The sequence below is a fragment of the Trematosphaeria pertusa genome (assembly GCF_010094035.1).
Source record: "Trematosphaeria pertusa strain CBS 122368 unplaced genomic scaffold BU26scaffold_9, whole genome shotgun sequence".
Lineage (NCBI taxonomy): Eukaryota > Fungi > Ascomycota > Dothideomycetes > Pleosporales > Trematosphaeriaceae > Trematosphaeria > Trematosphaeria pertusa.
Window position 1 is genome coordinate 598,828 of NW_022987220.1, and position 11,728 is coordinate 610,555.

At 55.9% G+C, this 11,728-nt stretch overlaps 2 protein-coding genes across 2 annotated transcripts; both read right to left on the minus strand.

The window, feature by feature from the left end:
- Positions 1-3,269: 3,269 nt before the first annotated feature.
- On the minus strand, positions 3,270-6,905 carry BU26DRAFT_344655 (uncharacterized protein). The gene is made up of 5 exons (XM_033822363.1): positions 6,618-6,905; positions 6,420-6,564; positions 5,439-6,372; positions 5,263-5,387; positions 3,270-5,214 (listed from the first exon to the last, which is right to left on the minus strand). The coding sequence occupies exons 1-5, from the start codon at positions 6,721-6,723 to the stop codon at positions 3,360-3,362; spliced, it is 3,165 nt and encodes a 1,054-aa protein (XP_033682238.1). The 5' UTR covers positions 6,724-6,905; the 3' UTR covers positions 3,270-3,359.
- Positions 6,906-7,929: 1,024 nt separating this feature from the next.
- On the minus strand, positions 7,930-9,551 carry BU26DRAFT_506507 (uncharacterized protein; the record flags this gene model as incomplete). The annotated part of the gene is made up of 6 exons (XM_033826917.1): positions 7,930-8,640; positions 8,715-8,730; positions 8,849-8,922; positions 8,971-9,081; positions 9,227-9,376; positions 9,426-9,551. The coding sequence occupies 6 exons, from the start codon at positions 9,549-9,551 to the stop codon at positions 7,930-7,932; spliced, it is 1,188 nt and encodes a 395-aa protein (XP_033682239.1).
- Positions 9,552-11,728: the final 2,177 nt, after the last annotated feature.

The window sequence follows — 11,728 nt, forward strand, 5'->3', positions numbered from 1 at the left end:
TCCCAATTCTGAAGACTGAGGGAGGGCAGGATTTGCAAAACTGGTGACCAGATAACGAATGGAAATGAGAACGATGTCAGCGGATTGAGACATACGCGTGCGCTTGGGGGTATAAATATCTCTCCACTTCCCTTCTCCCCTCTTCTTACCTCCACACCACCACATCACGCCGCAGTTCCCTAGCCTCTAAAACCAGAACATATTGCTACTATGTCAAAAGGCGTGGAGAGGAGAAACTCATGTCCGGCGTCCGGTCCTGGTGGTCCAAAAATTTGAGGATCAGATCCGAGATGTGTTGTTTCCAGCGCTTAAAATCCGCCATACAACGTGCCATGCACCGTCCGTGGACCGCGGATCCTGGATTGCACGAAAGACGTGAGCAGGGAGGTACATGCAGCGGCAGCTGAGACGAGACTCGTACGAGAATCCAGGGAGTGCTTGAAGCTGGACACCCTGCTTCACGAGTCGCGACCCGCTTTCCCCGGCCCAATCCTACTCCTTTCCGGCTCGTTACTCGCTCCTACGGGTATATAAACCTCCTATCCCTCCCCACCCTGCTTCCTTCCTCAAGACACTCCACCACCAGCACGCCACAGCGCTACTAAAACCACAAGTCGCGGTGGAACATGTTCTAAAATCCTAAAACGGAACAAGCCATGTGCGATCCCAGGGGGTCCAAACACAAAACAACCGAGACGCGACCTATGTGCTCTGCATCAGTGCACAACTCCAAATCCTAAAACGTACATCGAAGATGCGCTATGCCTTCCGCGCGACCAAGAGAACGTCGAAAAGGCGCTGTCTGCCTCAAGAAATGGCGAGGGTATCTAGGGTCCTGAAAAGCCAGTCCAAAGTCCGATTCCGCGATGTGATGCTCTTCCACGCCCACACCACGGCAGTTCCATAGACCGAGCGAGTTTCCCCTCCTACCGTGTCTCACTGCTAGCGGTGGGGTGGGTATATAAATCCCTCCCCTCCGCTCTTCCTCTCTTCCTCCCCACCACCACAACAAATCTCCACCATCAGGACTAAAAGAATCGGTCAATGGACCCATGTGGCACCCTCGCGCCCTTTAAAATGCGCTTTCATACGTCCAAATGTGTTCCTGTCCGCAGTCTCGTCTCCGGGACTACATCCCCTGGCTCACGACGCCACGAACAGTCTTCAAGACACGAGAAGCAAAACCCAACTCGGCGTCACATCATGGGACGTCGTTCCTGTGGACCGTGGTTCATTGACAAAAAAGGGGAGAGAGATTTGCTTGAGCAGGAGAAATAGGCATGCAGAGAGAGATATGTCGGCTAGGCCGATATACTGCTCGTCAGTTAGCTGTTCCAATGGCGGTGGGGACGACGGCTCGAAAAGTTCCGGCACAGCGCTTCAATTCGCGGGAGTGAGTCGGGCGAGGAGTAGGGGTATATAAACTCCTTGCTCCTGCATATTCTTCCTTTTCCCACACCAGGAACCCGCCTCATCTCCTCCCACTAAAACCGCTCGACAGGGTGTTTCATGTCGTCCCCGGCGCCCTCTCCAAAAGGCAATCACAAACTCACCATAAACGTAGCGCAGCCATAGCCACAGAAAGGCTAAAGTAGACTTCTACAGCATACATGGCGCACGTGTGTCTGTCCATCCCAGCTAGCGTTACGAAAAGAAGGAGCGAGCTGAGCACATTTATCAACTCCTTCCTCCATCCTCACTCCTTCCTTCCTCCTACTAAAACCTACAGAGACAAAATCTCATGTGCCCCCTCGCGCTTCTCCTAAAAACGCTTAGTTACAAGGCTCATGTCCCGCCTCGCGTTTTCTCTAAAACCCCATACGCGAAGACGAAATAAGCGCAGGGTAGCAGAGCCATGGAAAGACAAAAGCTGAGCACTTGCCTCGCAACGCAACCGGGAGGGAGACATATATAAACCCTCCCCCTCCCCTCTCCATCCTTCTTCCACACGCACCACACACCCCGTCATCCCTCCTTCCTACTAAAATTCACAGTCAAAAATCCGATATCCGTCCCCGGCGCCCTCTCTAAAAGATCTGGATGAGGGAGCCATGAGCTAGTTGTAAACTACAACAAGGAGACCCTCGCAGGAATTATGGCGCGCGTTGTCGAAGCAAGAGTCACGAACGGAAGCGAGGACTTGCGTAACTCTAGAAGGGCATATAAACCCGCCCCCCTCCCTCCACGCTATCTCTCACACCTACCCTTCCTCCCTTCCTTCCCCCTAAAACCTACGACAAGGGGTCGGATGTTCCCTCTCGCGCTCTCTAAAAGATCTAGATGAGGGAGCCATGAGCGTAGCGTAGCGGTAGTTGTGGAAAGGCGAAAAGAGACTCGCGCGGCAGATATGGCGCGTGTGTCTATGTGTCCGCTTAAGCCAGCATTACGAACAGAAGCGAGGACCTGAGTTGAGCACATACCTCGCCCCTCCTCCTCCTAGAGGGAGACATATATAACCCCCTCTTCTCTCCTTTCCCCTCCACATCACGTCCTCCTTCCTTCCTTCCTTCCTACTAAAACCTATCGACAAAGGTCGCCATGTCCCTCCCCCGGGCCGTCACTAAAAGCCCGTACGAAAAGTCGTGATGAGCGCCGTGGTCTACAAAAGGTAGACGCTCACATCAACTACGCCCCTGGACGTGCGTGTCTGCCCGCCTTAACACAAGCATTCCGCGCACAGAAGCAAGAACTCGCGTGACTCCAGCAAGATATATAACCCTCCCTCCTCCCTATCCTCCACACACACCCACCACTCCATCATCATCCATCCCCCTAAAAGCCACCGCACAAGGTCCTCATGTCCCTCCCCGGGCCGTCACTAAAACCCACACGCAAAGTCATCATGAGCGCAGTCGCGGAAAGACGAAAGCAGAGCACATACCTCTCTCTTCTCCTTCCTTCCCTACAGCCTACTCGCCCTCTATATCCCAAAACTAAAACAAAACCTGGATATATTCATGTGGATAAACCCCAGGGCTCTGATCTAAAAGGCTCGAGCGAGAGGGAGAAAGAAAGAAAGTGTGAGAGGGGCGGAAACGTGTCGCCGATGGCTTATATGTTGTAGAGCAGGGAGAGAGAATGATGATAATGAGCAGCAGTAGTACGGAATGAACGCGGCGACGAAAAAGGAACGCGCGTGGAGGGTGATAGAAACGCCGTCGTTGAGAAACGTATGTCATATCGCATTGGCGTTAACGTATAATATAATCTCCCGTCGCTCCGCAGCACCTGGAACCGAAACCACGCATTCCCCTAACGTATATACGACCACAGAAGAAAAACATCGAGTAAGAAAACGTTATTAACACTAAAGGGAATTCGTAACCCACCTCACCTCGCCTACCCTCCCTCACGCCATCCTAAGCACCATATCTCCCCCTCGGCAGCGGCCTATCCGCATACCGCTCCACCCGCTCCCTCCACTCCTCGCCCAGCTCCGCTCTCAGCCTACCCCCAGGGGCGTCCAGAGCAGCAGCCTCGTCCTCCCTGTCGACCGTCAACAGGCCCGCCATCGCAGTGGACAGGTGATCGACATCCTGCGTCTGCCTTTGCGGCACGGCGCGGGCTCTGAGGTAAGGATTCGAGCGCGGCGCCACGGAGGTCTGAAGTAGGGCTTCTAGCCGCGCCTTTTTCTGCTCCTCGACGCGCGGATCGAGGGCTGGCGGTGCTCCGCAGGCGTGGTGTGTGCGTGCTGCGGGCGCGGGGAAAGGGTTTGCTGTGCTGTGGCGTCCTAGGGTGGGAGGAAGGCCGGTGCGGTGGGGGCGGAGCACGGGCAGGGAAGCTCGAGAGCCTAGGGGTCGCGTGGAGGGCTGGGGGCGTTCGCGCGCGTATGCTGCTGATAGGCCGCGGCTGGCGGCTGGTTGCGGACGGGGCGCGGCGCCTGGTCTTGAACGTGGATTGTCGTAGCTACGGCTGTCGAGCGGCTGTGGTGGTCTTGAATCCGCGTACGCACGGGTCTCAACTGCTTGACTGGCTGGCGGCGGTTGTGGTCTCTGGTCGGGATATGTACGTGTAGTAAGCGGCTGGGAAGCCGAAGCCCGCTTGAAGCGGTCCTCTTCATACCGCCGTATAACATCTGCCGGTGGAGTAACTGTTGCCTGCTTCGGTCGTGGGTCATCGTATGTACGCGCATCAGCCGGTGCCGGAGCCACAGACCGACGGTAAGGATTCGACGCAGGCACTCTCTGGTTTGACATAGAAGCATTAGGTTGTTGGAGATAGCTGTCGAAGGTCGCGGATCGCCGTTGCGGCACTTCTGGACGACACGTTATCGATGCAGCCTTCGCCTTGTTCCGTAGTTCCCGCTCTAGGCTCCGGTGTGTTCCGAATGAGCTTGACGCTGGCTTCTCGAGCGGTGCGTAAGACGGTACACCACACATGCCGAACGTATCCTGGGTCGTGTTACGCGCTGGTTGGTGAACCTGCCGCATCTCGGGGCTCTTCTTCGTCGCTACTGGCTCGATCCGCGTTGCTGCTTTCGATTCCAGCTTTGGCGATGCCTTCTCTGACAGCTCAAGTGTCTGCCTTAGTCGGCCCATAGCTTGGGACAGGATGGTGCATTCCTTGCATGCCGGCATCCGATCTTTAGCCGACCCCGCCTCTTTAGGTAGATTCCGTGCTAGGGTTTCAAAGCCCATGTAAACGTGCGTGAAGTTTGGCGAGTCCTCTCCGCAAATGGGAACACGACTCGCGTGCGTGGGCTTCGAGGGCGGGGCACGATGAGTAGCTGCCCTTTGGCGTTCCAGGGCCTCATCCGCGGTCATGGAGCGCCTGAAATTCGAGAATAGCGAGGGCCCTTCAAAAGGCTCAAAATCCGCCGAACGTCGATCCTTGCTCCTCTGAACCGGTGCCGTCGCCGCTCTCTGAACAGGCCTCACCTCCGGGTCTATCAGTCTCTCCGGGACCCCGGGTGCCCTCAGCAGCATCTCTTCCTCTTCCCGTTTCCGCTCAACACTCGTTCTTCGCCTCGGCCTCAACTCTTCAGGTTCCTTAACAAACGGCCACTGCGCATTTCCACTCCGGATAATCTCCAGCATCGCGTCGCCTTTGGGTGCCGTGGTAAGATTCTCGTGACCTTTCGAGGTGATCAGGATGTCGTCCTCGATGCGGACGCCGCCGACTGGAAGATAGCGGCCCACGACGTTGAAGTTGATGTACTTGGAGTGGACGGGTGAGGGGAGGTAGAAGTAGCTGAGGGCGTAGGTGGAAAAGTAGCTGCGACTGCTTAGCGTGCGGGTCGGGAGGGATGCCCAGGCGACTCACATTCCCGGCTCGACCGTAACCACCATACCTTCCTCCAAGTGCGCACTGTGCGGATCCGTCGGAGCCCTGCACATCTGCTCGTCGTACACTGGGAGATGGAAGTTCTCGGGATAGAGCGATAGCGCCTAAACCTCGTCAGCGCGTCTCAAAGACATCACGGGAAACCCTTCGCGCACCTTCTCAAACCTCCCGCCCTTCCCCACCACACTCATCAACTCCTTCTGTCCCACATCATGCACCTCCAAACCCACGTGATGTCCTAACCCATGGGGGAAAAACGCCCTGCTAGTCCCAGCCTTGTATATCTCCTCCCTCGTCCCATTATGCAGGATACCTAGTTGCAACAGCCCGTCAATAGCAATCTGGTGCGCCAGAATATGCAGGTCTAGATACCTAACACCAGGTTTCAGCCTCTCAATACATGTCTCTTGCATGCGCTGCACGAGCTTATAGATGTTCTCCGATTCGATGGTAGGCCAGGCTCCGGAGAGGGGGAAGGTGCGGGTTATGTCGGAGGCGTAGAGTTCGTATTCACAGCCGGCGTCAAGGCATATGAGCTGGCGGTCTTCGAAGTCCTCGTTGTTGGCGTCGTAGTGCAGGGTGCCTGCGTTGGGTCCAGAGGCGGCGATGGGATCGTAGGCTTGCTGCTTCGCCTGCTTCGAGATACACACATCTAGGAACAGGCCTTCTACTTGCGCCTCGTTCCTGAACTTCAGGATGCTGGCCAGGACCTCTTTGTGGGCCTGCGAGGAGATGTCGTTCGCTTTCCGGATGAGCTTGATCTCGTGATCATCTTTAATCATTCTCGAGAGGTTCATAGCCGGCTGGAGCGATGTGGAATCCAGCCGCGGAGAGAAAAAGGGAACTTGCGGAGCCTGGGATGGGTGCAGGATGTACAGGCTTCCGATGTAGTGCATATACCAAGCCTGGATCCAGGATTGCAGCTCGTCGATGAAGTACACCTCGTCGATGTCGTACTTGTCCAGCGCTTCAGCAGGCGTGGATCCGCGGCCATTCCAGATTACTCTCTCGGGGTTGATCCGCGGAATGAAGAGGGCTAGAATGTCGTGCTGGATGTCGTATGTCAAATGGCAGTTCGGCTCGTTGCACCTTCATCTCATCAGCACGCATCTCCCAACTCCAGAGACGTAACAAACCCGCTCAGATAGTAGAAATAGCGCCTTTGCCGAAACGGCGCGGGCATATCGCTATCCTCATTGCTGCGCGCCGGCTCGCCAGGCAGATAGACCAGTCCCTCGCCCACGCCCAGCTTCTCCCGCACTCTGCGCGCATGTTGTTTCGCTGCATCATCATCAGCTCGATCCACGCTCATGCATCTCATTCAAACTACTCACCAGGGTACTTCTCCAGCGGGCTCTCGGCCTCCAAATGCAGCCAGTAGTCCTCCTTCTGCAGGCAGCTCAGCTTCTCGGCAAGGCTAATCGCATCGAGCGCCGCCATGTTTCAATCCGACTCTTCGCGCACACTCAGAACGCAGCTCTCAATAATAAAAAGAGCACCCGCTCAAAAGGACAGCGTGACGAAAAGCCCTTATTCTCGCGCCCTCGCCGCGACCGGTCAAACCGGTGAGCTTCCTGCTGCACAGACCGGCTCGCGTCGCCCCCAGCGCGCCAAGCGGGCGTCCGGTCAAGCAGCGCGCGCACCCACTCACACGACCGCTGGCTGCGACGGTGCCGTGACCGACGAATAAGCGGCGCGCGCACCGGAAATCTCACCCTACGGATGCGACAAAAGAATCGCGGAGGCGAACGAGCGATAATGGGGAGGCAAGAGGACTGCTGGCCCCCATACGGTGAGGGTGAGCGATGAGGCGGTGGTTGCCTCGTCAGCACCAGCACCCCGCGCCGCCCCCCGTGGCACACGCCCTCAGCTGCCCGACGCAGTCCAGTCCGCTCAAGTGGCACTGCGTTATCGGGCGTCTGATTTGCGGTTATAGCGCATGTCGTGAATCGATGCGCGGTGCGGAGGTGGAGAGGAAAGTGGGTGTCGGGCGCTGATTGGCCAATGCGCGTGCGCTGGTGTCTTCACCGGTTCGCGGTGCTTTTTGGTTTGGGCAAGCGAGAATGCAGCGGGTACGTGAGGAGCGAAGAAATATTACTCCGAGCCAGCGACCTGCTTGTACTGTGTAGAGGGGGCTTATATTGAGCTGTCATCGGCAGCGTGCTGCGTTTTAGTAGCGTTAAGGGCATCGTGGACTGGTGGTTCTACAGCGTTGCCACTAAGCCAGCCTCATGCAAAAGGCATGATAACCAGCGAGCTCAGTAGGCAATACGAAGATACACACGCCACAGCGAGGGAGATATGAGAAATCTCTTCGCATAACCATCTTCCAAGGCTAACTACATGTACCAAGAACCAAACATTAACATTCAACCAAACCAAGCAACCCCCTGGTATCCTCCTCTAAGCACCACTATCCTCCACACACTTGCCAAAAATGCCTTCCCCATTGAAGTGAATCTCATATACCAATGTCCAATTTACAAGGGAGTGTTCGTGTCCCACCACATCCATCCAATCTATATTTCAAGGAGCGATGCCATGCCAACCTTCCATGCATTAAATTCGTAAACAGGGTCGTTAAGTTGCACTTTTGCTTTCATCAAGGAGCGTAACGAAGAGTATCATACACTGAGGAAAGGAGGTTTATGCCAGAGCGACGAAAGCCACAGCACCGGCCAGGAGCGCGACGATCGGCTTGTTCGCGGAGCCCGCGCCAGGGAACTCGGAGACGGTGGGTGCCGGAGGAGCCGAGGTCACGGCAGTGGGCGCAGGGACCTCGCTGGTGGGTGCAGGCGGAACTGGAACCGGAACATAGCTGGATGGCGGGACGGGAACCTCGCTGCTTGGCGCAGGAGGAACCGGGACGTAGCTGGTTGGCGGAGGTGGCGGAGGAACCTCGCTGGTTGGGGCGGGTGGCACTGGGATCAGCGTCGTCTTCGGCGGGACCGGGTATTCCGTCGTGCAGATGGTGGTGTAAACAGAAGTTGTAGTGGTGACGGTTGTAGTGGTGTAAGTCGTGCACGTCGATGGGCAAGTCGTCACCGTAATGGTTGTAGTGCAAGGCACCGTCGCTGTGGTCTTGGTGGTGATCGTGGTGGTGATAGTCGGGCAGGTAGTGGTATTAGTGTAAACCGGCGGCTTGGGCGGGTGAGTTGGGTAGTACGGCGGTGGAGTGTACGTCGATAGAGGTGGCTTCGGCGGCTTAGTGCTCGTCTCCGGGCAAGGAGTTGACGAGTTCGAGTACACCGGCGGTGGCTTCGGGGTGTAAGTCGGCTTGGGAGGCTTTGTCGGTTTGTAAGTAGGCGGGGGCGTCGAGCTCTCAGGGCAGGGGGTCGTAGTGGTCTTTGGTGGTGGCTATGCTAGAGTTAGCGCTGAACTCTTTCCAGTCTTCAAATAAAAGGTAGCCAAAGTATGCTAGGAAAACCCACGGAAGGTGGAGTATAACTAGAAATAGGAGTGTTCTTCCCTTTAGAGCTCTCTGGACATGGCGTCGTAGTCTTCTGGTAAGGAGGCCGTAGGAAAATTAAGAAATACGAAAATAGGTTGTTGCTAAGAAACCCACGGGGCTAAAAGTAGTCTTCGGACGCTTCGTCTTCGAAGACTCGGGACAAAGAGAGGTAAAGTTCTTATGCTGCACTAGAAGGGATGAGAGATAGTAAGTAGATCGCACCAAGAAAACCGTACTGGAGGAGTATAAGTAGGCTTCGGAGGCTTGGAGCTCTCCGGACACGGCGAAGTCGTATTCTTACGACGCTTAAGGAGAGTTAAGAGATAAGAAAGAGGAAATAACCAACGCTAGGAAACCAACAGGCGGTGGAGTATGAGAGTGAGGAGGCTTTATCTTGGAGCTCTTCAGGTAAGGAGAAGTATTTTTACTCTTAAAAGGAGGCTGAAGCGAAGATGAGGAATTACTTAGAAGAAAGTCGCGCCAGATACTTACCGGATGAGGCGTGTAAGGCGGAGGCTTGGGCGTATAAGACGGAGGAGGCTTGGGCGTATAAGACGGGGGAGGCTTGGGGGTATAAGGGGGCGGCGTGTACGGTGGTGGAGTCGAGCTCTCGCAAGGAGTGCTCGGCGTCGGCGTCGGCGTCTTGTTTGAATCAGCATCAGCGACGAGAGAAAGGAGTCAAGGGACATACAGGCTTGTAGGTAGGATAAGGTGGAGGAGTGTAGGTAGGATGAGGCTTCTTGGAGGGATAGCCCGTTCCGTACTCCCAAGCGGACGCAGCGCCCATGAGGGCAAGCAGCGTCAGTGCGGCCTTCATTTTTTAGGCTTCAGTTGATGGTAGGCTTGACAACAGTGGTATGCTTGAGCGAACGATAGCTATAAACGAAGGGAACAGCTGCAACCGTAGCGAGCGAGTTGCGTCTGCCGAGGGCTGGGTGCATAAACCAGAGGCTGGAAACGTCTCGCGAGCAAACCGTAAAACGAGGCTCAAGAACGAGCCAGGTGAGGGCGAGGTCCCCCCATATAAGTTCCCACAGGGGGAGCCACCAGCGCACCAGCCCTCTGGATACTCGGATCCCAGCATAACCTCATGCGGTGGACAACGGCAGGGTTGCATACGCCAAGGGAAGCTTGAATGACCACTACGTCGGTTGGTCCGTATCAGCGGAGACATGCTGATTTTCGGCTGGAGCGTACTGGGGCCCGCCCTCGTATGAGTGGGCCGACAGGCCTTTATGGGGGTGGAGTGAGTTCCGCCGAGAGAGGAAATCGATATTGGGGATTCTGCACCGCGATAGGCCGCTGCTACCCTGGCAACTGGCAAAGCTAAAAGCGAAAGAGGGCCAGCTGGGAGGCCACAAGTTCGCGGGCCTAAACCTTGCCAGGATGTAAGCGGTAAGGCCGTAGGCTAACATGTGCTGCCGACTTCTGCACGCCAGCCTTCTGAGAGAAACGGAAGTTGAAAGCTGCAGCTGTCCCCAGCCAACGTACCACTGAAATAACCGGTTAGGTGAATTTACTTCTCAAACGATCGCACCGCGGTACCGCATAATCGATGATTTTAGACTCGACTTCTCAAAGGCCTTCGAAATCTTTCCAAAACAAATCTCGCCATGCTGCTCGCGAGACATCTCCGAGCGATGATGCAACGAGCACCAGTTAACGGCCCGCTTCCTCGGCAAGCCTTGCACAGACCACGGGGTCTCTTGACGGGTGAAAACTTGGCACAAAACGTCTCTGAAAATAGTACCACCACAGCGATCTGGATCGACTTTCGATAATTGTTTCATGCTCGCCAGCCTTGTCGAGATAGATCGCCACGAGCTCTGGCGAGCTGCCGAATTGAGCGACGTGAGGATCAAGGCACAACTCCGCCATTATTGCAGCTCGTCTGTGCGGCTCATCATCAGCTCAGCTCACGGCTAGACCGCTATCATACATAGGAGCGGAGGCAGGTTGCGCGAAGGCTGGTTGCTATCGCGATGGCGGGGTACAGCTTCTACTCTGCTCGGTTGACCGCCACGGCCGGCGCCCGTGGAACCTCAAGGCGATCCTCGCAGGGCGGTTTATCGAAAAGCCGGGATGTGGCTGCGCCGTGAGCGGAATAAATGCGATGCAGTTGGCCATTCGGGGAGGCTGGCAATCCTGCTTGTAGCACTCGCGTGCGTATCGTGGTCCGCCACCATCGCACATGATATCACCAACCCCCAAAAGCCTCGAGTCCATCGTCGTCCAAAAAGCCTTTGATGTCCTCCTGCATACTGTTATCTCAGGAGAGTTTTGCCAGCAATTAGATCGCGGGATCTCTCGATTACTCTTGTTCCTGCAGCAGTTGCCGCCGCCGTAAGGTGGAGAGCTGATTGATGACGGAGGTCTGCCGGTGCGTGCTGGACCGTCTGACAGAGCATGCGCTTGTTGGCTAGCTCGCTGCAGTCGATGCTTCTTTCCAGCCATCGCAGGCCACGCTGAGAGGCAGAAAAGTTTCTCACTGGTGCCTTGACCTGCATGAGCTATCCGCGGTCAGCAGCAGATCCCGTGGGCTGATCACATCGCGCTCCACTCAGACGTCCTCTCCGCTACTGCGTTCCTGCGCGATAGGGTTTTGTTGAAGGCTAAGTGGAGTTGTTGATGATCTCTCCACTGTTCATCCCGGAGCGTTGTTGGGCCCGATACCCGTGCCTGAACTGATAATGTCGCAGCTTCATGTGATGCCGCGACCGGATACGGGCGGATCAGTACCTTTGCCTGAGGCATTTTCCTCTTGATCAGAGGAGCTCGAAACACTCAGGCTTGTGTACACGGAAGTGTCGGTAGACCAAAACGCCAAGCCAAGCTGGGCATCGTTGGCACCCTCCAAAAAGGCAATTTGGTGCCGCTATGCCGCAATTTATTTTTCCCATCGAGGCACGCCTAGAAACTGCAGGCCTTTGCCTTCTCGAAGGCTCGAAGCAAACAAAACCTGTTTGAGCGGCTGGTCCTGCATCACGACGCGGT